At 39.1% G+C, this 27,593-nt stretch overlaps 1 protein-coding gene across 2 annotated transcripts; it reads right to left on the bottom strand.

Annotated features, from left to right (window-relative positions):
• Positions 1–1,344: 1,344 nt before the first annotated feature.
• On the bottom strand, positions 1,345–21,692 carry slc13a4 (solute carrier family 13 member 4). 2 transcript variants are annotated; one of them, XM_062443680.1, is made up of 16 exons: positions 21,570–21,692; positions 13,084–13,212; positions 9,248–9,384; positions 8,856–9,040; positions 8,543–8,594; positions 7,797–7,836; positions 7,609–7,680; positions 7,341–7,525; positions 4,970–5,089; positions 4,659–4,760; positions 3,997–4,098; positions 3,611–3,720; positions 3,014–3,135; positions 2,693–2,854; positions 1,700–1,837; positions 1,345–1,482 (listed from the first exon to the last, which is right to left on the bottom strand). In XM_062443680.1, exons 1-16 carry the CDS (start codon positions 21,690–21,692, stop codon positions 1,345–1,347), a joined length of 1,917 nt encoding a protein of 638 aa, XP_062299664.1. The 2 variants fall into 2 exon arrangements, with proteins under 2 accessions (XP_062299664.1, XP_062299665.1); XM_062443681.1 differs by having other exon boundaries at positions 8,543–8,603; positions 8,868–9,040.
• Between the last annotated feature and the right edge of the window lie 5,901 nt (positions 21,693–27,593).

Here is a 27,593-nt window from a genome sequence, read left to right as displayed (position 1 = left end):
GTAGAATCATAAGCACCCAGCTGAATATGCAGAATAATGGCTGGAGTGTGTCTAATTTTAAAAGTCTACAACTCATCCAAACTACAAAAATGAGAAGAAAAAAAAAACAAAAGCTCAGAGTTACCTTAAAATACTTACAGTACAAGTAACCTAGGATTTTCTATAACTTGCATACAGTACAGTATCCATTCTTAATATTGCAATGATGTCAAGTAAAAAAAGTACAGTAAAAAGCAATCGCTTTCAGCAATCTCAGCTGGTAGAAGACTTGTTGTGGTAGAGAATCATGTCCCTGCAATAACACTGTCAGAGTTTGTGGCGTGGGTTTGATTCCCACAACAGATGCTAAAACTGTAGTATGACAGACTGTGGGATATGGTGAAGGCACTACTGGTACTGCAAGGTGCAATTGGCACAGTCAGCTTGAGAAACTTTGGTAAAGACATCAGGCACATATTAAGATCTAGACTCCTAAAGCAGATAGCAGCTTAGAACATATATAGACAGTGTACAGGCTTTCGGTTTGTCACTAAATACGCACAAGAGTGTATAGACTCTTGTGAAAAGATAACGAATACATCCAAAATGCTCGATAATAAAGTAGCTCTATGCATACAGTACATCAACAGCCACAGTAGAAGCCTCTTTTCATGCATTTCTCTTGCTTTAATACAGCAGTCATCTCAAAAATCTCTTGCAGCCCATCATGTTGGAATATGCTAGCGCTATGCTATGCTTAAAGAGCAATACATGTAGTTTAAGTGCAGCAGTTTAGCAAGCATGCAGTAAAAAGAGGCTTGCCTACATATGGCTACTTTTTTTTTTTCTTAAACTAAATTGTGCGAACTCCACAGAGGATAGCGTGATCTGGCTCTGAGGAACACTAAAAACGTACATTATTGTTTCTAGCATCAATAAAAGAAAACAAAATAGCAGTTCCTGATCACCATCGAATATGTTTTGTAGCTTTTAGTGATTCAGTGAAAACAGAATCTCTGTCCAAATTTGTTAACTAAGGTTAAAAAAAGTTTTGCTGGATGTCAGAGCTCCCCCTGGTGGACACTTTGACAAATACACTCTTCTTCAACATTGAGTATAGGTTGTAATACCTGGTAATATAATTCTGATTCATACATCTAAGCAACAGGTAATGATTCTTCCTCTTCTTCTTCCTCCCTCCATCTGTCTTCCTCCTTCGGTGGCAGTCTAATCAGTCTAAGAAAGCCTATCCTCTTGAAACTTATTGTCTTTCCCCACGGGAACACTGCTCCATTTCTTTAACTCCATCTATCTCAGTCAGTCATCCGTTGCCTCTTCTTGCCATTGGCTCCGCTCCACCGGTGGTTATAAGCTGCCAGTGACATTCCTGGCCACTGCCCAGGCCGGGAATTCGTTCAGGTTGAAGAGGGGAACGCCCCAAGTGGTGATGGCCAACATCACCACCGCCACACCAATCAGGTTCACCCCAAAACCTGCTTTTACCTGAAAGAAGAAGAAGAAAAAAAAGAGAGATGGATAAATGAAAAGCCAAGTGGAAATAAGCTGAAAGGTATTTGGTTCCTCAGGAGTTAAGCGATACAAAATTCTTCATCCCTCTGATTGCGTAAAACAACTTTGACACGCTGCACCCACAAGCCTTTTGATGCTGCAGGTGCAGGACGAGCATGTGACCTCATGTGTGTTTGTGCGCGAGTCGTACCATGTCGCTGATCTTCACGTGGCCGTAACTGAAGACGATGGCGTTGGGGGGGTTCCCCACTGGAAGCATGACCCCGAATGACACGCACATGGTGGAGGGGATCAAAGTGTGGAGGGGGTTGATGTACAGGGTCTCCGACTGGAAGGAGGGAAGGAAGAAGAATGAAAAGAGAAAACAAAAGAAGAACAGAAAGGAGAGGGTGAGGTCAAGGGTTCACATTAGTGTTAGAAACTGCTTTAGCAACCTTTGTGACTCAGAGCACATTCACCCTCACGTGTGCGTTCGCTTTCCCTGTGATCAATATGAGATTAAAAACCACTTCTCCACATGGGGGAAGCAAAGTCAAAGTAATGCTTTTATTTTGAAAACGGCCCCTAATGTGGAAGTGTTTGCTTTTATAGAGAATTCAATTCAAACAGTCCTTGTTGGAGCTGATTTTAGAATTGTGTTACACATTTTGGACTTTGTTCTGAGCTTTTCTTTCCCTTTAATTTGTGGCATGCATACTTCTTATAAAGTATTTAACACTTATGTAACAGGCTTCTTTAACACCACATGGAAAAGTTGACGTGAGGCTGGTATGCGGCACACATCAGATGTAGTGTGCATGTTCCAAAATGGAAAAAGTACATTAAATCTTATGATTTCTACATGTTTTGCATTACTTTATTATATAGACATAAATCATAATTAAAAATAATCAAATTCATATTGCTGCTATTTCCTCTTTGATGTATCCCAGTTAACAAGGTGGTGAAATGGGCTGCTAGAGCCACACTATAAGCTACAGTTACCTTGCAGACCCTCTGGCTCCCTCTTCAGCTTGTATGTTTAAATTCAAACCCACAACCAGCTAATCATTCTGACCTCTTTTTCATCCCCTCATCGTCGTACCTACTCTGTCACCGCTTTTTGTGATATTTTTTCATGTTAATTAATAAGGAGCGGGGTTATTGCTTTGAGTGTATGTGTGTTAATGAGTGAGGGTTGTACCAGGGCAGACAAGATGGGCAGGAACACGGTGAGAGTTGCTGGGTTGGAAGCGAACTCGGTGACCGCTGACACCAGCAGGCAGGCCAGCAGGGTGACGGCCCAGGGAGGAAGACCACTCATGGGCTCCAGCTGTCTTCCGATCCACACTGATAAGCCTGACACCTGCACACACCCACACAACACATGTGAGCATCCCCAATGACCCTCACACTGTAATTACATCCAGCTTTTAAGGTTACACTGTGTTCCTCTAATGGACATCAGCAGAATGACAGATGATCCATGAGATACAGATACACTAACACAGGTAAGGTTGCATACCTTGCAACCAGCAGCCAGTGCATAACCTCCTCCCACCAGGATGACAATCTCCCATGGCATCAGCCTCTGGAAGTCCTTCCAGTTGATCATGGGAGCCAGTGGGTCGTCATCTGATTGGTCATCTGATGGTTCAAAACAACAGAAAGTGTGTCAACGCAGCTAATGCTAAGGCCTAGACGGGTGATCTGTGGTTTTTATTTACAAGTAATACATTACCATCATATTCATGACTCTGAATGATTTAGATGTCAACTTTTTTTGCATTATTTGACTTGAATATCGTGATTTTTTAAAAATGCTTTGAGTTGAGTTTCTCCTGAAAAATATACTGTAATGTGAACGTATGATAAAGACATGTTCTAAAGCAGTAAATAACACAAATTGTTGAACATAATTCAGTCCAGTTTATGTGTTTAACTCTCAACATCATAACTTGTGAAAAGACAAATGGTTTACTTTTTTTTTGCTTTCATCTTCACTTCATTTTAGTGATATTGATGATATTTAAACCGTACCTGTCTGGTGCCCTGATGAAATAAACCAGACATTATACAGACATATCAAAATCTGACACACGTAAGAGTGAACAGTCCCTACCTGTTTTTCTAAAGTTGGAGGAGGATGAGGAGAAGGGTCGCCTGGCAGGGATGAGGAAGAGCAGGAAGCCCAGAAGGACGGACACAGTTGCATCAGTCCTGTAGCCTTTTCTAAGAGGGAGAACACGCAGCAAAAATTACAGTCGCAGAAGAAGAAGAAGAAGAAAGTGTTTTAACAGCTAGATGTTCAGTGTGTAAATCTGATCTAAAGCTACTTCTACTTAACTGTCTTTTTCAAGACACTATATTATGTTTTATACAGTTTAATGTGTGTTTATGTATTTCTTACGTCACTACCTGAAGCCACTGATCACTGGCTGATCACTAACACCTGTCCTGTCAGTAATAACAGGTGGTAGCATGTCGCAAAACACCGCGGGTTCTTACTTCTCAAAAAGAGACGTCCAGCCGGGCACAAAGCCAGGCTCTCTGGTGAACCACAGCACCGTCATTAAGATGAAGAAAACACCGGTCACAACCTCTGGATAGCTGGGAAACACACACAGGAACCCACAAAAGCATGTGAGCAGCAATTATATGTGCAACAACATAATTCGGCTACGTCATGTCTTGGTATATAAGTTACACACAGGTTACTGATAAAAGTGTGGCTGAGACGTTTATTGGGCCTTCAACTGTCTCAAAATCAGCTAATAAGATAGAAGAAAGCTACTTTAATACAAATTTAGGTTTTACGTTTTCTGTATATCTTTGACTGGTATATGGAGCTAAAATGTGCTCACAAGAGATTAAAAGTGGACCTGCATGTCAAAGTCTAGAACTTTTCTATGAATTTCTGTGGATAAGACCACTTCAGAATGGTCCTCCTTCCTGGTGTGTTAATGAGGTTCACTCTAGTTTCCAGTGGTTTAATATGACAAATGAGAGGAGATACTATCTTCTTTTTTCCTTTGAAGTGGCCCATTTATAAAATTCTATTACACTACCTCTAAGTCCCCACAGGAATTGAACAAATTCCCCTGATCCCAACCTCAAAAAATGTTCAAGGAAATGTCTTGATCAGTGTGACATCTAGTGAGTCAAACTACCTGATGGGTCCCAGTTTTGCATACTCCTCATGGATCCTCTTCTCTGACAGCATCTCCCTCCTGGTCTTGCGTTTCTTACTCAGCGAGCATGTTTCCCTGAAGCTGAACACAAACACACAGAAAAGACAACGTCACCCACACAGCAACCTGACACATTCACTCAAAGTTCTCCAACCTGCAGCCGCAGGACAGCAACTGGCACTGCAGCTCAACAGCGTATAGACAGGAGGATTATCATGAGTCCATAATGATAAGATGTATCACTAAGAGGTGGACACGCAACGCCATAAACCGAACAATAATGCACTCACTTGCAGCCAAGGAAGAGGAAGTGCAGCCACAGCCAGGTGAGGACCAGCATGATGATGGCGATGGGGAAGCTGAAGATGAACCACGTGCCAAAGTTTATTACCTTCGCATCTGGATAACGACTAGAAAGAGAAAAACACAGAGAGTTAGTTTTATTTTATACAATGTTGTCTGGATATAACTTCGCCAGCAGGAGGGAATGTATAGTCTTTAATGTGATATCATGATGTTACATTGATTTGATACATGAAAGTTTCATATATTGATGTTTCAATAGCACATCTTTTCCAGGCTGAACCTTGTAACTACAGCTGGGTATCATATATAAAAAATGATGATACCAGTACCAATACCAGTACCCTTAAAGTGATAACCATACCAATTGAGTACTTCATTTGATATCTTTCTTTCTACTTCATTCGATACCCATCATGTGAATGGGAGTATTCAGTTGTGTAAAATGCCACCACATACCTTAAAAAGGTATCAACTGAAATAACCTTAAAAAGGTATCAAGTACTGATACCCAGCCCTACTGACCACCGATAGCACTCATATGGGACCTTATCCAGGTTACCAATACCCATCAAGCCCCTACTTTGACCTGACGTTGGTCTTGAGTGTTTGCTTTGACTGATAGCTTCTGTCCTTCTCGTTGTCTCATCAGTTCAGCAGCTCAGCTGACTCTCAGCACTGATATGAAGTGACCGAGTTCAAGTGTCTCAGCTCTGTGCCGTGACATAAAACCAGCAGGAGTAGACGCAGCATGGCCTGGATTTTTAAAGTACAGGTTAGGAGCCAAAGTGAGTCAATAAGTGATCATTTCTGCAGTTTCAATTATTGTTTTGACTTCATTAGAAAAAAGAATTTGTTCTAATGTTACTGTAGTCCTTTTCAGTATTCCTACATACATATTGCAGCACTGTACAAATAGGTAGGTGCCATCATGGCCAGATGTGCCTCTCTGTATGCTTTATGCAAACGTGTAGCAACGCAATGTAGCAATGGTTTGATGGATTTTTAGCTCGTATCTGTCTCTAAACATGATGCTGCTTTAAGGTGATTCTAGCAATTTCTGGTGAGGTGTGCTACTTCAATATGAGCGCTTTATCTGTGAAGTGTGACTCCTCGTGTCTGATCAGCTGTCTTTCATCTTCCAGTGCACTCAAAGCTTTCACAGAGCGCTCCTCAGTCTCCTCTGTTGCGTCATTCATAGCTGTATAGGCGATAAATTGTGTTTGCTCAGATGTGCTTCAATGCACTCTCTCAACAGGGTAAAGGTGATGATCATATGTGTCCTACAGAAACCAACTCTGCCCTCCTTCTATAGCCCTCAGGCATCATATCAAATCTGACTTAGACTTATATTTATTATTTTTTTATATGGATCATATGCTGGGGAACAAATAAGGATATACTTGTCAAATTTGATTTAAATCTATCACTAATCACTACTAGTAAGTATAGAAGTAGATATATAATGGTCTACAGTCTGTGATCACTATCAGGAAAAGGACAACTGATCTAAGCAAAGAGCTGTAACAGTTTTAGTGGAACAATATCACACATTTACAGTACATCAGTGCTTAAAAGGTAAACATGTGTCTCTGCAGTGATGACAAAAACAAAGCTTTCCTGAGAGACTAGATATTAATCATTTAACTCAGCCACAAGTTCAAGTGTCAAGTGTGTGTGTCTAGTTGGCCTTGGCGTACAAGCATGGACTTTTTTACAGATAAAGACTGACTGACCTGAACACACACACACACACGAACACACACACACACAGCCTAAATAACAGAGAGCTCCCTCACTTTATATATGGAAGCTGATGTCAACTATGTTTAAAAAAGAAAAAGAGCTGAGTGGGGTATTTCTCCATTGTACTAAATCTGCCAGTCTGACTTGCAATCATCTGACTAACTAAACTCAAACGGTCTGATTTGGGGATTTTCATATTTAATGCTCAGACTAATGTCTACTCTTGATAACATCACTTCACGAGTATAACCGCTGCCACACGCACACACACAAACCCACACACGCACAGAATCAAAACCTGACCTTTGTCCAACAAGCTGCAACATGAAAGAGGCCATTCTGCCGGGCTTAGTGCAGAGGCTGGAGGAAATCGGCTCTGTCAGGACTGTAAAGGCTGATTAGTTTGATCTCAGACCCTTTGTGCCCCCCAGACAAAAGTTAACATAGACTGTTTCAGTCAGACCGGCACTGCAAGCAAAGGAGGCGACCCTCAAAATTTGAGATGGTGTCTACGAATTTGTCGGGTATGAACTCGATCACCTTCCAGCAGGGTAGAACTTCTTTTTTTTTTTTACTCCTGGCTTGTGTGAGCATGTGTGCATGTGTACCTACGTGTTAAACTGCTCAGCAAAGATGAGGTTGGTGGAGGTGCCAGTAATGGTGATGAGTCCGCCGATGGTCGCCGCGTATGTGATGCTGAGCGACAGACATTTACAGATCATGTGATCCCTCTTGGTGGGGTACTGGGAGTCTCTCCTGGCCTTCACCCGCTTCACATTGGGGAATTCAATCGCAACCTGACACGAGAGGGAGAAACCTTACAGTCACACCTGCCACTAATGTCTAATTAAACATTAGTGTGTGTGTGGGTGTTCCTAACCTGTGGCAAGTGTCCATTGGTGTGTCTAATGAACTGCTTTAGACCCAAACCATTGGCCTCCCCACTCCGTACCTGAGAACAAAAGAACACAGATGTAGATTTGATGGAATTCATTTATATTCTTCTTTTGCTCTGCTGCTACTTTTCTAAATTCTACTTGGCAAATAAAAAGCCTTTCCAGCTCTTACCTCACTAAGTGTTGAAAGTTCCTGTTTAGTGCAGTCGTCGCTGGAGGCAGAAGAAAAGAAAATTACAATAATGAGATAACAGGACGTCGGGTAAGATTAGGGTTTTAAAAAAGAGCTAAACTTTTATCAGGCTTTGGATGGTGCAGAATCTAGGTAGATCTGGTTTTCATTTTTGCTTTAGGATAAGTTGCTCTTAATTGGATCTGAGTTGTATTGTATTGTTACTGTTTTTTTCACTGTCTATCTGATGTCACCTGGGTGCAAACCAAATGTCCTAATAAAGATAAGACTGATTGATGGATTGAAAGCTGTTTACATAGGAATTCATGTAAAAAAAAAAAATACAATAAAATGTAAAATTTACCTTAAAATAAAACAAAGTATTTAAAATAAGTGTATTTTTTTTGCCTTTATTAGACAACAGCATCTGAGATACAAATAGGAAAGATGTGAAAGAGTGAGAGGGGTCCAACATTCAGCAAATGTCACTTGTTGGATGTTCTGATTCTATAATATGCATCTTAATCACCAGACCCCTTTGATGCCTTGTATTAAATAATCCTTCAAATGATAAAGCATTATTTGTAATGCTGTACAAAGCATTTTGTAATCAACATCTTCAATTTTAGAAGATGCACAAGTGGCATAGAGGTAAAACACTCATCTCATCAAAAAATGGGGAAAACATTGGAAAAAACTTTGATATTAAGCTCACACCCAGTGGATGTGCACACACACACGTTTACCTGTCGTTGCGATAGAGCATCTCCAACTGGTTCTTGTCCAGGTTCTCTTTGTCTGTAACAGCTGCAAACAACATAATCATTTACACAATGTTAGTATAGTACACACTGATTTCAAAGAGTTTTTATCTGTTAGAAAAGATTGTGGTGCAGCTTTCTTAACACATCACATTTTAAAACTGTTTTGCTTAACTGCAGCACTTCTATCTACACAGTCTGTTAGTGCTGTTGGTGCAATCAATGCTGTCAACATCTGTCTAAAGTATTTACTAGGAAGCTTTCATAGTTCAATGACCTCTCCCTGCAGTGACAGAGCCAAGCGTATCACAGTCATCCTCAGTGGCCTCCGCAGTTTCAGAGTCGTTGTGGCTGTCAGCCAGGCCGGTGCAGATGAGTTGCTGCAGGACGGCCTCGGCGATGGGCATCACCATGGCTGTGGTGGATGTGTTGCTGAGCCACATGGACAGGAACACTGTGCAACACATGAAGCCCAGCACCAACCTGGATGATAGACAGTGACGGAGTGAAATGTTGGTGAAATTGTTTTTCCCAAGTTTTAGTAAAATGGGATTAAATTAGCACTTTGTATTTTTATTGTGGGCCAAACATCCACAAGACATTGGATTGGTTAATTGAGGAAAGGGAGTTAACAGTGTGTATTTGTGTGTTTGGCTAATTTTACTGAATGTGTGACAGTGTGCTGCTCACATGCCAGGCTTGGCCCCTGCGATCATCACCATGCGCAGAGCAATGCGTTTGTGCAGGTTCCACTTCTCTATGGAGGCAGCCAGGCAGATGACTCCCATCAGCAGCAAAGTGGTATCTTTACAGTATTCTGCTGCTACCTGAACACACACACAATCACAAAAGGGTCAAAGGATTCATTTAAAAATGGTGTTTTTATCATTTTATAATATCCATCTATCTATCCATCCATTTTATGTCACTTATCCAGGACCAGGTCACCATGGCATCAGACAGAGTGAGATATATCATCCCAGATATCATACACCCTGGCTACACCCTCGAGCTCCTCCTGGGGGATCCCGAAGCTTTTTAAAATGTATAAACACTTTTCTAAAATGTTTTGTGGCACAAAGTTAAATGTCCTCAATCACATGGTCTCTTGTGTATTTTGCTTTTTCTGCCTTCACCCACTTCCCTACTTAACCATCCTCTGTTGGGATCAACACTTACAGTTTGCCATTTGTTCTTTTTAATCTGCTCTACTTCCCACCCGCAAGGTTCATGGCCTCACTGCATTGTATAAGCCCACGTCTCCTCACCTCTCACCTAAAACCTGCTGCACTTCCTCCCGCTGGACTGTTACAGACACCTCACGCACGACTCCACGTCTCCATGTCTGTCTCTCTTCCTGTCATTTACATGCACTCAATGGACGTTTTTGAAATGTGGTGATGAATACCAATGTTTGGAAAGATTGCTTCCATTTCTTTTTGCAAAAATAAGTAAAAGAAAAAGAAATACTCAACCATTCAGTCTATACCAAACCTCTAGTTTTCTAGCGTTCATTTTAGAGTGACTATAATATTTCCATACTGAAATCAGAGAAGCAGGTCTGTTTCCAAGCCCTAATAAATGCTTTCCAATAAGGATTTTGAAAGAGAATTAGCCAAGGAGAGGAATTTAAATGCTCAAAGCTATCTAAGCTAAGCTATAGAGAGGTGAGACATGAGTTCCATGAAGGGCAGCAATTCACAATCATTTTCATGATTAACTGATTAGTCATTTAGTCCAGAAAATGGCAGACAATGGCAAAAAATGTCAGTCATTGTTTCCCATAGGCCAAATTGACATCTTCAAATGTCTTATTTTGTCCCAACCGTCTGCGTCCAAATATATTTAGTTTATTATCACAGAGGACTAAAGAAAACAAAAATGTTTATATTTGAGAAGCTGGATTTAGAGAATTTGGAAATTTTCTTCTTAAAAAATGGCTCAAAATGATTAAACAGTGAGCAAAATTGTTAGCAATTAATCACAGAAACCGATTAAATGCTGCCGTATTCAGTTTACAGGCTGGTTTACTCACCTTTGTTACCAAAATTTAGTTAGTTTATCAGTTATTAACGCCCTTTAAAAAAGCTGTTAATCAGTTCTACTGTACTTATAGCCAGTAAGCAGAACTCATTGGTCATTAGTTGCAGGGTAATTTCATATAAATGTCAATATTACTTACTTGGTCTTAAGACAAAGCTAAAACTTGATTCTTTTGATATTGAGTGGTGAAAAGCTTCAGCAGATTACATATGGGCCTAACTTGTTTCTACTGATGTTGAACACATACAATGGATGGGTGAATAAGTATTTTTATGTGTCCATAATTAGTAATGTTTCATACAGACATCCTGCCGGCCGTCAGGATTTGTTAAGGGGAGACTGGGAGTACCATAATAAACTGAAAACGTTGCATAAAGCTCTCTGCTGGCATATTTACAGAACACCATCACAAGAGGCTTACAGCAACGTTAACAGGCAGCTTTGTCACTGTCAATGCGATTTGGTCACATGAGGCGTACAGCTCACTTTTTATGTAATGCTGATAAAAAAAGGTGAAGAAGAGGGGGTGGGTTGAATTTAATGGAGGGTAAACTTAGACTGTTAGTGGGGTTTTTTTTAGTTTTTGACAACACAGGCTTTCATCATCAGTCAAACCAATCATATTTTACTGAGGGGCGTAATGGACCGAGCATGGCAGTGGCGGTAAAAAGGTCATTAAAGTGTGTGAGTGGTGGGTACAGTATAGGCAAATGTGAATGCTTGCACTCAGATATGCAAGAACATGAGCAGGATAATGATGATGAGCACCAGGTTAATGGGGTTCTCTACACACTCCATAGACTCATGGCTGATAAAACTTTAGCAGACTGATGACGTCTCAGACAGGCAGACATATTTACATTGGAACGGTAAATTAAGCCAATAAAAGAGTTACGGACACTCATATACAATATATCCAAGAAACCTCCCACATACTAAAAACACAGTGAAGTAGTTCAAAGCATAGAGGGGCCTTTCACCCATTTTCTCTCTGATCTGGACTTACTTTATATCCGCATATACAGCAATCTCATCACCTGACTCTGTTTTTTCCATGACAACCGGATAGCCCAGTATTCACCAAAGTCGTTGTTTCCCTACATAGCTGTTTTAAGCCCTACACGGTTTACGGTCTACCCCAAATAGCACAATTGTTTCTGCCACTTTTCCCCCTTTGAGGCAACAAATGTTGACACACTGTAATATTACAAAAACAATAAATCTTACTATGGTGGCAACGTGCCAATTAAAATGGAAAAATACAGTAACCCTCAATACTGCAATAAAAATCTGAAGTCTCTGTGCGCCAGCGACATTACGCATAGTAAAATGATGTCCTTGTTTGAGCTGAGCTATCAGAATAAGCAGTTTACAAGGCAATTTCTTTTTTTTTTTTCACTGTACAGAGATAACGTTATCAGCACCAAGCTAATTTGTATGCTAAGAGGCAAAATATTACATTTTTATCTGGCTGTCCAAGGTTGATAATTAAGTGAAACCCACAGAGAATTAACACCCAACTCTGTGTCTTTATAGAGCTGTGCTTGTAATGTTTTTAGCTAACTTTTTTAGTTTTCAAATAAATACCTGTATTACTATTTCAGCACTCTCACTAACCCTGTTTTCCAGCAGCAGAAAGCAACGTTTCTTGGGTTTGTTTGTTTTTTAACTTAGGTAAGCCACTAGTTGGGGAATAACGTATAGCCTATAGCTAGCTACAAAGCCAGATATATTCATTGGAGTTGAAAAGAGATATTGTACTTAATTTAGCAGACTCATAATTAATGCCAATGTTGCTCTTTATGTCTGTTAGCTTGTTTTGTAGCCCTTTTGTCCCCAAGTGGCCAAATAATCAATTGACGCAACCTCAAATTTGACATGCTAGAACAAGCTAGCACTGCTAACGAGGATAAACCATAATATATGTAGGGGATAAAACTATAACACAGAAATAGAGTTAGTGTTATAGCTCCACAGAGTCCTGCTCTTTTTTTTCTGAGGTTTATTTACAAAAAGGGAAACACTTGCTCATTAGCTTTGGCTTTTCAGCAACTCAAAGGAAGTTTTCAGGGAATATTTCCACCTCAGAGTTTACCTAGTTTTCTTGCAAAGAGAAGATGTTAAATCTTAATATCAGAATATTTTTATTAGCTTATTTTGTAAGTCTGAAGTATGCAGCATACAAAGAATAAGCCTTTACGTTTGCTCCCACAAATGCGACAAATAAATAAAAATAGAAAAAGAGTAAGGTAATAATGATAATGAAATAAACAGTGTAGTGCTAAAATTGTAATACTAAAATATGCTATTGAAGTTAAGCTTCGAACACTATTCACTATGTATTATACATATATGTATGTATTGATTGCTTGATCTTGTAATGTCAACATTTACTAAATTCCTTATTCCTACAGTGCTTTGACAATACTTTATGTCATTATGGTCATACCGATAAAGCTATTTGAAATTTGAATTTGACTCACCTCACTGGATTTGAGTACCCCAAAGAGTGGGTAGAGGAAGGCGGGGACCAGAGCGGCAGCACCCAGGGGAACAGCCTCAGACACCCAATAGACTGCCGTCACCATCAGCACATACGCACAACATGCCTCCTGCAAGCAGATGAACATAACAAGGAACAATGAATATTCATCTCCAACCACAAGAGACGCAGGTTCATACTTCTTTTATATCTTTCAACCAATACCACAGCAGAAAGCTCCTTGATAAAACAAAAGAGCATGTTTGTCAACTTCATAAATTTTGCTAACGTAACAAGCAAAAATCAAAATAACTTCCTGTTTGTTTGAACATTCATGGACCACAAGCATGTTTGTAAAGCAGAACCTGTCTGAAGAAGTCAGGAAAAGTTTTTAAAAATCTAACATTTTACTTTTAGACAGAGCTGAGATAGCCAAGTAATATCTATCTTCTCGTCTAAGTAAGCCAAAAGGTGCATTTCTATGATAAGATGCAATATACTTTATTTTCCCCATCCCCATATTCCCAATCCACAGGAATATTAGGAATTTTAACGGTACTGGTATGGTTAATGAGTGTGTGTCCTGGAGAGTAGTGTGTTGTCGGGACGTTGTGAAGTGTGGTTTGTAAAACAGAATACAACAGAACTGCACACACACATACACACTTTCCCTTTCTGAGAAGGTGACATTCAACAAAGGTCCACTGCTATAATTGTTGTGGATATGCAGCATGTATCTTTACTGGTAGGCTACTGCGGCACGCCATGCTTTCCCTTTCTAACACACACGCACAAAAACATGTTGTTATATAATAACAACATACCAGTCCCTCATGCTGCTTTGTTGCAACACCAACAGGCTTAGTCCAACCTTAAAAACCAAATAGGAATCTTGTGACCTGATGAAAAGATTTCATTAACCTTTTGCATCACTCAAAGTGACAATTTTACACCCAAAATTCAAGGATGAGGATTTTGGGCTTTTTATAGTGCTCAAATCCAGATTAAGGATTAAAACCCAGATTGTTGAAGAATATTTTTGCCAAGATCACACACAATATCAGTCAAATTTAAGTTAATACTTGCCATTGATTTATACAGAACTGTTAGAAATGCGACTGCTGCTACTGCACATGTTTTTCCACCATGGTTTTAAATCTGATGTTTGGATACAGTTTATTTGTCTAATATTGCCGCCCAAATTAATATAAGCAGTTCCCGCTTCTGTCGCATGCTGTGTGAGCTCGTAGTACTTTTACGTAAGAGGAACATTCAGTAAGACATCTTGCCAGTAACAGGTCAGTTAATCTCAAATTAATAAACCCAGAGGGGGAAGAATTAGCCACAGGACTCCAGGAGCATGTCCAGACCTGTTTATACCTCTCAACCATTTAAACCAGAGGCTTTAGAGAAATAAATTACTTTAATATGACAAATCACCTGTGTGTTGCATGAGACCCCTTTAAGCTTATCACGTGTCTACTATCCACTGTTTGATCTAAATCCTGTTTTGGAGTTCCATGTTTTTTAAAACTTTTTATGGGCAGTGTGTAATGAATAAAAGGATATAACAAATATGACCTGCCATTCTTACTACCAAAAAATATAAAATAAATGTGATGATTTTTTCACAAAACACAAAACGCTTATTTTCTTGTGCTAGTTAATATTCACATAAATGGGTCTAGATGTAGAAAAACAAGCAAACAAACAGTGTGAAACTGCTCCAAAAAAAACTGACTCATATCTATCATAACACTTCAGTCATTTGGTATAATTTATTAAACCAAAAACTCGCAAACAATGTAAAAAGCCCTCTTTAGAGCAAATGTTTGGTTTGTCCATTCTGAGCTACTGTAGAAACATGTCAGTGCAACATGGCAGGCTCTGTGGAAAAGGACCCACTCTCTATGTAGCTATTAAGGGCTCGTTCTAAGCTAACAAAAACACAACATTTCTTTTGTACACACTGCACATTTAAAATCTGATTCATACAACAATAAAAACTCACAATGGAACAAAATAAAATGGTGTTAAATTGTTATTGTATGTCTGGAAAAAGATACAATTAATCCATTGGTCTTCTAGAGCCAACAAATACCAGAAGTAGTAACCGGTACACCAAAAGAAACCACATAGACAAAAGGAAAAATATAGAAAGATTAACTTCATTGGTTGCTTTCGGTGATCAAAGAATTTTGTGATTCAATTTACATAAAGGTTAATTACCAAACTGTATCAATGAAAACTAATAGATAAACTGACTTAAGTTAAATTAACACCTGATTCTACTCTTGCTTGCACATTCCTGTACACCCAAATCACAACCTCATGCCATATTTACCCCTTTTTCATACACATGTGTTGGATCGGCTTGATTTGGCTTGACTTGACTTGGTGCCAATGGAAAAAGGCCAACAGAGAGGAAGTCAGGGAACATGTTTTGTGGACTGACAACAAAGTGGCTTGGCATCAGTTTGTGCTTTCATGGCACAGGTTGTTGGACTTCAATTACAGTCTGTACTCCTTTTAGGATGCTTTACTGTGGATTTAACTTGGCAAGAGGAAAGAGGCATTTCAAAGCAGTAGGCACAGCTGTTGGATTAGGCTGAGAACAGTACAAGGTGTTTGGGTTCTTAACCAAAGAAGGGCTTCATCAAAGAGGATGTAATAAGTTAAATCCCCTCTCAACACATACAAACTTCATAGAGAGAGAAAATATGATTTAAAAGATTTTTCATACAGTTGTTGTTACTCTTTGGAACAGTGTTTTTCCTGGCTGCTTTTATGTCGCAATGAGCTGAGTCTTGGGATCCAAAATTATTTTTAAGGGTTACGTATTTGCACATTTCCAAACTTGACTGTTGCTGACAATGATTGTGATGTAGACGTTAAACTGTACGTACTAACACTTCCACATATTACAGTTTAGACGAGGCACGTCAAAACAAAGTATAAAGTGTCGTGTGCTTGCAGGTTTTTGTTCCAACCAATCAAGACTACACAATTCTACCAATCAACTGTCTGAAGACTGAGATCAGTTGATTAAATGAGTCAAGCCTGGTGTGCTCCTGCTTGGTTGGAATGAAAACCTCCAGCCACATGGAGCTTTATGGAATACTTTGGACACCTCTGGTTTGGGCAAAAGTTGTTTTTTCTCATTAGCAGTTACCCCTCCTGTGTCTTTCTCCATTTGGTTAGCAATAGTTTTAATCAGTAGTCTGTCTCAAACAGTATCTCATAGGAAACGTGAGGTAATCGGGGAACCTGGCTGATAATGGGATTAAAACAAAGCAAAGAGTTTGACTGTTGATCTGTCACTGAGGAATGGATTGAACAAGAAGTTGGGGCAGACTGGGAAGGTAAATGTGTAGATAATAAGTCAAACATGATTGATTGAATGAATAAACAGAGGATATAGGATATACAGACACCAACGGAGAGAGATATAGAATATATGGTCTGATTCAGCAGTTACTGATCATTGATTATTGGTCTCTTTATCAGAGGTTAGTTGCCACACAAAGACTGCAGCTTCAATCAGATGCTAAAACATTCATCAGTGACTTATTTACTCTGTTCTAGTTTTGCAAGTTGAAGCCAAAGTGCTGGGTAAGCAGAGAGGCAGGAAACACTGAGTTGCTGATGCAACCGCTGCAGTAACCAGACTTTATCCTCAGACGTGTCAAGAAGCAGACATCAATACATGCTGGTATCCTAATGGAGTTATCCTGAGTTTGCTTAAGATTAGAGCCATTTTGGGGTTTGTTTCCATGTAGGAAATAGGCAGGTTAACACGTGAAGTAAATGCTCTTCAAATCATTTTAGTCTCCCTACCTGCAGATTATGTGTTAGGGAAATCAGGAGTGACAGAAAGGCAACAACTGCTGATTCCAAAAAGCTTTTTTTTTAATGTAGGCAAAAGTTCACTTGATTTTCTGAGACTGCAAAAGAATGTGATGCTGGAGTGCCTGAGGTGAAACGTACAAAGTTTTTGGGGGGTTTTGTGTGTTATTGTGTGTGTGTCGCAGCAGGCTTCACTACTCTTACACTGCCAAGGCTAAAAGGTTGAAGCCCCAATGGAGCTTTCTAGACCAATCACATCAAGGTTTGTTTAATCTCTGAAGCAGAGAAACAGAATATGTTTGACACAAAAAAAAACCCAATCTATCAAATATCAAAGAACTCCGTTGTGCACCAGTTATGGGCATTTGGCAGCAAATTGGGATTTTGGGGGGGATTTTTTCAGAAAAAGTTTACAATATTGCATTGTTCTGGAGGGCAATTATAAAGTATTTTAATGTTGAATTTGGAGGACTTGTTGGACTGTGACCAAAACATCTCAGCTCTTTTCTCCACTCTGCTATCTTAATGTACTGGCCTACTTTTGCTGGAGCAGGTCATGACTCTGAAGTGTGAAATGGACTGGAAAGTTTATAAATGTCTACATTTATTAATAACTGAAATTAAATGTTTTGGGTTTTTTTTATAATGGATTCATTTGTTATTGAGTTTCTACAGTATAGTCTCCTTGTTAAAATGTCTCTAATGCACATTTGCCAGACATGATGCACAATGCACAATCATAATGTGACCCAGTGTCAAAGTGTCAAAACAAGCCTGACTGGCAGATATGCTAACAGACAGACTGTGATTGAGCCAGGTGTGGTTTCATTGATTTTTAAATTAGAGGGAAGTTTACATCAGACCCCAAAGTTTTACAGCTGATGGGCCAGTCTTTGTTTTAACGTGTAACATTGATTGTCTCATCAACTCTCTGTTATCTGTTCTCAGCTTAGGAAATGGACATGATTGGTCTTTAGGGGGGAAAAAAGCATGGTAGCTTAAATATTCCTGATAGGCAGATCAGGTCAAAGCTGCTCTGGAAGAAACCTATATTCCATGAACCAATCAGCAGAAGGCTAAATTGTGCAAAACCAAATTCACAAATAAAGGCAAATATATAGTGCATGAGTACAAATTATTTCTTATAAATATGTTTTTATAAAAGTGAGATGTTGATGAAACTATACTGCAATCCCATCTGAATGATCTGTTTTGTCTCTTCTCACAATGTTGTCACTTGCTTTTTAGAAAGAACCAACATACTTTTCTTTTTAAAGCATCAAATCTAAATGTTATCAAAGATTTGAATAAGCTCCTGCATTCTTTTATGCAAATGTGATGATGAAAATATTCCTTTTCGGAATCGGGAGGACAAAAAAAATTACAAGACTAAGAATTCAGGACAGACAGATGAAAAATACATCAAACTACACTGAGCTGTCCTTTATACATATAATGAGTAATATATAGAGAGTGTATCATGTCTTTATTTATAGACTGGATATACACCTTATGACCATAACAAAAGATGAAGTGGGATTTTCTTGTAATTAATTTGTAATTTCTTATATAACAGGTTTGTATTGTAATCGCCTTTTTTTCTTAATCAGCGATTTTTACTCATAATTGGAAACTTAAATGTCTTATATCATGCCAGTAACACAAAATATTAGAAAATAGTATGTAAAAACACTGTAACATCACTCAAACACACACTAGAGGAATCATAATTCATGTAGAATGAAGGGTGCTTGAGAGGTATAATGTACTGGTGTAAATTTACAAAGTAAGTGCTGCAGCCTAGGAAACATTTATTTGTATCTGTCCTGCTGGATTCAATACTGTTTCCTGTCTTAACTGGTTTACAGTCAAACCTCTAAAATTTATATGGGGATGCAAAATGGCAAAAACAGGAAAGCATGGTTACTGAGCATTATGCATTTCTTGGTTTGGCATCTCTGTGACTTCTCTCTGTCCCCCTCTCTCTTCCTGACCTGGCCTGACTGAATCTGCTGCAGCTGGACACAGTACCACTCCAAACACACACACACACGTGCTCTCGCCCCGAACCTCTGTCACATTCCCCAAACAGTCTGGGGTCCCTGGTGTCATAAGGAAGCCACGTGGGGGCCAAAATCCTGCTTGGTGGTAGATTTATTATATAACTTAATTGCTTGGATTGTTTCTTTCTTTTTCTTTGTAGTGAAGTTTTTGTTCTTTTGTTCTTTCTTGGCCTCATCCTGCGCCACCTACGCCTGCCAAACATCCACCACCTCCCACATAACAGCACGGGCTCCAAGGCGACAGCTCTGATTGGCTGACAGACAACTTGCGAGCACATAACAGTTTCTTTGAATATCAATGAGGCTTTAAAAAACACAAACACCTGTGAGACAGGAGCTCATTTATAACACATAAACACACACCTGTATTCTCTCAGACCATCATTATATGCTGCTTAGCAACAACCTTGTTGAGCAATGTTGAAAGATTACATGGCTACGCATTAATATGAATGGTGTGTTAGTGAACATGTGACAGCAAATTATTTATCAAGGCAAACAAACACAGTTGTTAGGTTGTTGTCAACGTAATCATATCTTGTATGTTATGTGTTACTTTAATTTAACTGTTGATCAAACACTTATTTCACATGTAATTCATAATGACGAATGATGATGAATGGAAAACATATGTGTTCCTTTATCTTTGGTAAACCGGGGTGTTTCAGTTGTTTTTAAGTGGCAGGGACAACAGACTATTGGAAAACATTCACGGGAGCCAGACAATTTAAACCTTGTCAGACGTTTCTAAGGATATGGTATGGAAATGAGGCAATGATACCTGTGAATGGAGTGTGTTAACAAGTGAGAGGGGTTTTAGCTGCTCCACTTAACAGACTGCTGACAAATCACACATGTCTGAGCCTAACTAAACAGGATCCTATATTAATTCCAAAATCCAACATAGAACCCCCTTAAATCTGAAAGCTTGACACACAGCGATTCTTCAAACTCACCAAACAATTTACAAGAAAAGTATTTCTAGATGCACACTGACAACCTGGAGTGTCTGGGAGCCTCACAGTGAAAAACAAGACTGCAGAAAGTCACTGCACCCCGCCGAAAAAATGTCCTGCTCATACTGTGACCTTCCGTAAAACTAGAAATTGACATTTTTTTGCACATTTCTTTGTATTTAACAATAAACTAACAGGATATTTTTTAAATTAATGAGCTTTTATGGTTGCTAGTAGGCCTCTTTTTTCTTTTTCTTTTTTTTTTTTTTTTTTACAGTGGAGCGAGCCAGGCTAACTGCTTCCACATGCTTCTAGTCTATGTGTAAAGCTAAATTAATTAACTTCAAGTTGTATATCAATATTCTTCTCACCTAACTTGGCAAAAAGTGAATTATCACTTTAAAACAATATGAATGATGTTTTACTTTAAAAGGGGAAATGTCAGAATGGATGACAGTACATAGTTTTGTATGTTTTTTATTTCATTGGACATTTCTACTCACACAGCAGACTACTGCTGCAACAAAACTTAATCCCAACGTGTCATTTAGCCTCACACACAGGCAGCTACTCTGTGTCTTGGCAACACAGAGAAACACATTTTATTCCAAAAGACTGGATTTGTGCTGATTGAGATAATCCTGTTGTTTCCACATCCAATTTCACGTCTCTGGAAAATCTTTCTAAAAACAAGCAGGAGCCGCAAGGCAGACTAAGAAAAGATCTTCTCTTTTTCACCAAAAAAACAAAACAAAACTCATGAGCCTTTATGAGTATCAGGTTGTTCACTGTCTCCCCCTCCAGCCCCCCTCTCTCATCCACTGATCTCCATCTCATCAACATGTCGCGACATCTCCCCTCCACACACACTGCTCAGCTGATGATCGGGACGACTCAGGACAAGCATTCATCAAAACAGAAAACAGTGTTCCTTTTGATTGATTCACTCTCTTTCACTCACACACACACACACACACACACACACACACACACACACACTCAAACACACACACACACTCAGACACACACACCAAAATCCCATCAGCACACTGCAGCCATCAGCAGCAACAGGGAGCTTCAAGAACATCAACAGATCAACTGGATGTTTTGTTTACTGCGAAGGAAGTTTACTAGGTATTTATTCAAATTAAATTATCTGGTTTATTTGATTATAACTGAGTAATTCCTACTTTTTGAAGAGTATAATAACACTCATAATCATAATAAATAAATAATAAATAATTAGTTTATAAGAGTAGAATAAAGGTAGTGTAAGTTGTTTTTTTTTAAGTTTTTGCTTTTCAAGGAATTAGTTTTTTCTGTCTTTGTTTCACTCACTGCTACATTAATCACCTATAAGACCCATTTTTCACCCAGGAAGTTATTTCAAGTGATTTTGTCTCACAGAATGGCACTTATACCTCCACCAGGTCTATTGGTTTGGTAATCTCCAGTGGAATACCTATAGTATAAAATTATAGTTGTTTAGTTAGTTTAAAATCTACTATAACAGTTTCTCTTCTTTAAAATACTTTGATGACTTTCTATGGTGACACAGGTTTCCTTTCTGCACTACTTATCAGTTTATAGTAAGACAGTAATCATGTCTTTCATTTACTCACGCTGGTTGGGTGGATTAGCGGCAGAGGAAGCAGGGACAGCGGGATGAACACCACGACGATCAGCTTTCTCGCCTTCCACAGCTTCCTGAACAGATCCATCCTGGCTGCGGCCTCTAGTCTCATGGGTGACCCGGGGCTCTGAGTCGGACCGGTTACAACTCAGCAGGACCTGGCGTGAAAATCACAAACCAGCCTTCGAGGGGGAGAGTCTTCAACCGCCTCAGACCGTTGAGAGCTATAGTGCTGGAGAAGGGAGGGAATCTCCTTCTGGTTTTGGCTGTGCGTTTTTACGCACTGACCGTGGAAGGTGACCAGATCTATCTGTGTCCCTGTGAGGTGAGTGGACCTGCCTGAACTTTCTGTAAAATCTGAATTTTACTTCAACCGTGTCTGACTCTCGTGCTATGCACTACACCAGTCCCCCTCTCTCCTCCTCTCTGTGTTTGATGCTGTTCGAAGCATCAGGTGAGGCTGCCGCCACATTTATGAGGCTGGATAGGTATGCTAATTAATCACAGCGATGCCCCACCCTCTGGTTGTGTCCCATCCAATCAGGATTGAATAAAGTTTGCATAAGGACGTGAGTGTGTGCTTGTGCATGGGTCTAGTGAGCTTTGCAACAGAACTTTTTGTCAACAACTTTTCAACAATAATATAAGGGATAAGAGGGCATTACTGTGGACATAATACATTAATATTATAAAATATTAGGGAAGCTGGATAAAAATGGAAATTAAATTATACAGAGATAAATTGAAAAGACAGTTTGGTGAATATTACAGAGTAACTGAGTAATAATGAAATAGAAGCATTACAGGACACCACAGCGGATAAAAATGACCACATTTATCATACAACATGCTTTGTAGTGCTTTAGTCAGAGCTTGTGTGACCCTAATTTTTTGTTACATGATTCATTAGTGATGAATTGGCATTTGTGTCATTTAATTGTGTGGTTTGAAATAATATAATCCTGAAAAAGGAAAGATTATCTTCACAGTACATTTTGTTCTCAAACACAATTCAAAGTGGAAAAAATGCATTAAAAAAAGTATAGACAACATTAAAGTAATAACCACACTCACAGAGTGACGCACAAAGATCCCAGGAGCTCAGAATGAGAACTACTTAGTCAGGCTGTAGTCACAAGCTGCCCTCTAGAGGATTCAGTGTGTCTGTGCCAGCAGGTACATTTCTCAGACAGTAGCCTAGCAGAGAACTACCTCAAATAGGACTCTTGAAACATGAGCATAGTGCAATCACTATAGGTATACATTTTGCCACTAAATCAGAGTTATTCATTAGTAAATATAGCCATACATTTAATAAGGTAGATTTTGACTCTAGTATATGGGGCCTCAGGATAAGTTAATAATGCAGGTGTTCCCGGAAGAACACCTACAACAACTATAATTATAGTTCATCGTGTGCAATAGTGGTTTATAAAGTATTAACAAGCACATTTGCAGTTGATCGTCAATTAAATAATAATAAGAAATTATTTGCGGCACTCTTTGAGCCTTCGGGAACCCTCAGGGAGCAGTTGCCAGTTTTGCATGCCCAGTATTCTGGCCTCGTCTTCACTGCCTTCTCTTTTTTTTTTAGCAACACTAGCAGCATGACTCATGGTATGGCATGCCCATAGTTGGTCCACCACTTTGGCCACCATGAGGGTGACATTTGCTGTTCTGAATGAAATTTCTCAGCAACTACTGAATACATCTAGGTGATTCCTTGACTTTCCACCTAGCCCCATCATCAGGTTTTAATTTATCTATGATCAAGTACCTGCAATCAAATGGCATTCTCATAAGTCCCAGTTGTGCTTAAACTCACCAATTAACCAAATAGCTTTTCCTGCATTGTGTAATGAGGATTAATTCTTAGCTTCTCGTCCAGCAAACAAAACCCTGGCTGACTGGTGAGAGCAAGGAGACATTAAGGGGATTATCCACTCAATCTGTTGACATGTGTGAAAAAGGAGTAGTGAGATTTACCAAAATAATGACATGTGAATGACAGAAATGTAATATTTTATTGTTATTGAATCTTAAAATGTTGTTTCGATTGAATTTTAGTATTTCTAAAGTTCAATCGGTGGAAAAGCTCTTTTTTAAACATTTTTGGTTATCAATAGATACATTTGATCAATTAAAACAATGAAAAACACCAGTATTAACTGTTATCTGCACGCACATACACAAAATTCAGCACTAAAGCGTTCTGGCTGGTGTTGATATAACTTATAGAGATGTATCTACAAGTGAAGCTAAATTGCATGTGTTTCTCCCTTTCGTGAGACCTTTGAGGTTACATAACCCAATCAGTGTTTACTAATTCTCACTAAACCTCTTTCAGTCTTAAACTGTTGTAAACTTTGTCAATGGTTTCACACTTCACACAGTGCTCAGTGTGTGTGATCATGGGCAGCGGTAAAGCATTCTCACATGTGATTGTGTCACTAGTCGGGCTGTTGTCAGAGGAAGTCTTTACATGAACAGTCAGTTGCGTTTTTCTACATATTGACAGTGCATCAGCAGAACTGAACAAATATAGTGATTTTTCAATGAGAACAGATCACTATCTCCTTTGTCTGTTGTCATACTGATTTCTAACTGTGTTTGTCTCAACTCACCAAGTCAATAAGTGGAAATCACACCAGGTATGTAGAGTGATAATTGCCTGCGGAGCATGTCAGCAGGTGAAGTGGGTAATTCCATTATTTGGCAGTTCCTTTAGTTCCTCACTCTGTTTTTGATTGGGTAATCTAATCTAGTCCAAATGCACAAACAATCATGCATACAGTATGCAACTTTTCACGTGAGCCTTTTGTAAACCCTAGTTTGCCTGATGAGGAGCTGTCCAGTCTGTTGTGGTGATGAATATTGTAACTCCAGCCTGTTGTCCTTTACCTATGTGTCAAATGTATTTTGGGCTAAAGTTACCAGCATGAGTCACAGTTGGTTGACAGTTGCTCTGTCACATAGACAATGGCTACATGAGACAGTGGCTTATATGTGTACAGATAAAAGTAGTTCCACCTCATATCCCAAACTCAATGTTTTTATGGATTCCAAAAAGTCAGTCTTACATATTTGGTATCTTTGCACATTTTGGGATTTCCTCTAGAATTTAAAATAAAGTTTGGAGCTGTAGAGCATCAGATTAGGCTGGCTGGTACTGACGAGGTTACAGTGGTTCTCCAGCAACTTAGTAGTGCACCTCCATAAAGCTGACTCACATGTTTAAAAACAGACTTTAAGAAAATAATTGTCAAAATCAAAACAGCAGAGGTAGATGTTTCCAAAAGAATTGGATCCTACATTACCAATGATGCCTTTTTAAAGCCACACATCCAGTTTGTAACACAGGCTTTTAAGTTTCCATCCCAAACCCGATTGACATCATCAGGACTTTTTTTTTTTCATGTGTAAAATCAGTGGATTGCCCCTTTAAATCTGGATAAGCATGATGTTTATTATTCATTTTCATCATATCAACTAAAAATTTCAGCATGGCATTTTTGTCAGGGTGCACAAAGGAATATCTTAAACATACAGAACACGTGGAGACATTGAACCATACAGTCAAGGTGCATGGGGTGAAGTGGAGATCAAGCTGCAGTACTACTTAACAACCACACGATGCTGGTGTTTCACTTCCCTCTATATGAGTTTCGAAGCGAAATGTACTGCTTTCATTTCCATAATTCATATTGAACCAGCTTTAGTTAATGAAAGCAACCAGCCTCCCTCCTTAGCTAAAAGAGGATGTATTTTAATTCAGTGTATTTGTGTTAGGCTTTAGTTACAAAAATGTACACTGCTGAGAAAGGCATCCTAATGTAGACACTGGAAAAACTGCATGTTGCTACAGAAACCATTTATTTGAGAAAGTTTTTTTTTTTTGGTTATTAATGTTTCTTCAGACATTTATTTAATTTGAGGTGTTTTTACACATCAAGGTCAGAGATATTTCTGAAGGTTTTTAATTGAAGCTTTTTCGCACTCTGTTAGTAGGCCTTTGCTGTTACTAATGGAAGAGGGATGGAGGCATTTTCCCCTGGATTACAGATTAGTGAAAGACCTGAAATGTAAATAGAAATGTTGTGCCAGATTGCAGCAAACTCTGACCTCAGATTAGGAGCCACATCCAAAACCCATAAGACACACATACACAATCATGTGCAGACACAAAGCACACAAACACACACGTTTCAGATTGGAAACCAAATGTAGATCCATCTCTGCCAGCTCCCCAAACACACACGTGCAACTTTCAGTCTTACAGATCTAACATTAAATTTGAATCAATTCCTAGATCAAGGTTTATATATTCAGACGCCACCCTGCTGCTGCACTCTCATTGACCTTTCTTGGAACATTATCGACTAATCACTTTCTTACTGGTTGCAGCCAGGTCCTGCGGCGCAGATCAAATGGAAGATCTGTTGAGCTACAGGGGTCCCAAAGACTCCCAGACTCTCAGTGTCACTGCACATTTACGTGTTTATCTGTCTGACTTCTGATTACTAATCTGCCATCGCTGCTCACCTCCAAAATTAACATCAGAGCTGCAGGGAGTCACCTAAATCTCGGATCTTCACTTAAAGTGCAGATTTAGAACCAGTTCAGTGTTTCTGTCTGAGGAGTTGAGTAGAGATCTTCATTCTGTTTTTCTTCATGTTTCATTGTTTTATATGTCTCTCTTCAGCTGCAATGATGGCCCAGTGTCCCAACAGAGATCAATAACTTCATCTCGTATTTATCTCAGTGATGTAAGAGCAGCGTTTTGAGGCTACACTCCAATTCTCAACGTCTCTAAGTCAATCAACCAGTGTGTGTACATTATTCCCTAAAAAGTCACTTTTTTCTTTTTATTCCCTTCAAATATATCATTATCTGTAAGAAATATTTTTCCCACTAATGCCACAAACCGAACACTTCCACTAGTGCTTAAGGACACTCCAGCAGAGGTTTCTTGTGGAGGATTATTTCCCAGCTGGTCCGAGGATTTGAACCAGCTGCCTTCCAGTTCTCATCCGACCTCTTTGTCCTTCAATTCCCCCTTCGTCTTGTTTGACCCCTGCTTCCTTTCTCTGGGGTCAGATGTGGTTTCTCACAGGAAGAATCACTCAAAAGTCCCAAAGAAGTTCAAGACACCAGCGGTGCTCATGTGGGAAAAAAAACAAACAAAACACTTAAGTAAATGTGGAGTACTTTAACTGAGAAACATCTCTCCAATCAGTGAAGATTTTTCAATCTTTAGAAAACCCAACTGTGCTGTGAGAGTCGTTTACTGATGGTGTTGTGGCTGCGAGAGCTGCTGAGTTGTTTGCATGGCGTATGCACTGAAAGTTTTGAGTCGATTTAGTTTGGGAGCAGACGAGTCCAAAGAAGAAAGAGGCAAAAAGCCAGCAGAGAAAGATTGAGCAACAAATTCTAATAAGTATGACTCAGAAGTATCTAAGGAGGAGCTGCAAGATACTAAAACTCTCTGTAGAACTGGGGGAACTGCATGGTCATGTGATAATTCCCTGTGGATTCATCACTACAAGGCTCCTTTCACATGACGTGTGGTCATTTGATCTGTTATTAATATACAAAACATGGATTAGTACTGCTTTAAACTTAAATAGCTTAAATTAACCAGCATCCATATGCAAAATTGAGACAGAAAGACTTAGATGACCATACCTGATTACACCAGCTTTTAAAACTGTGTTAACCAGTGCAAACATAAAACTAAAAGTTTACAAAAAAGTTACTATATTTTCATGCACGTCTTTAAGAAAGATTTCATATTCTACAGACTCCAATTTCATTGTATTGTTTTTAACAATACAATGACACTAAAGGCATTCTAATTCTGAATTAAAACTGTTTTCCTTGATCACCATGTTTCAAGTTTTCAGGTTCAGATGATGTCAGGATGAATTGTAATGATAATCTGAATGTGGAATTGCTTACATTACAATATGTTAATTGGTTACGTCATGTTAGCACAGCACACACAAGGTTCCCA

This window comes from Scomber scombrus, chromosome 22 (genome assembly GCF_963691925.1).
Source record: "Scomber scombrus chromosome 22, fScoSco1.1, whole genome shotgun sequence".
Taxonomy (NCBI): domain Eukaryota; kingdom Metazoa; phylum Chordata; class Actinopteri; order Scombriformes; family Scombridae; genus Scomber; species Scomber scombrus.
This window is presented reverse-complemented; position numbering and strand designations above follow the sequence as displayed.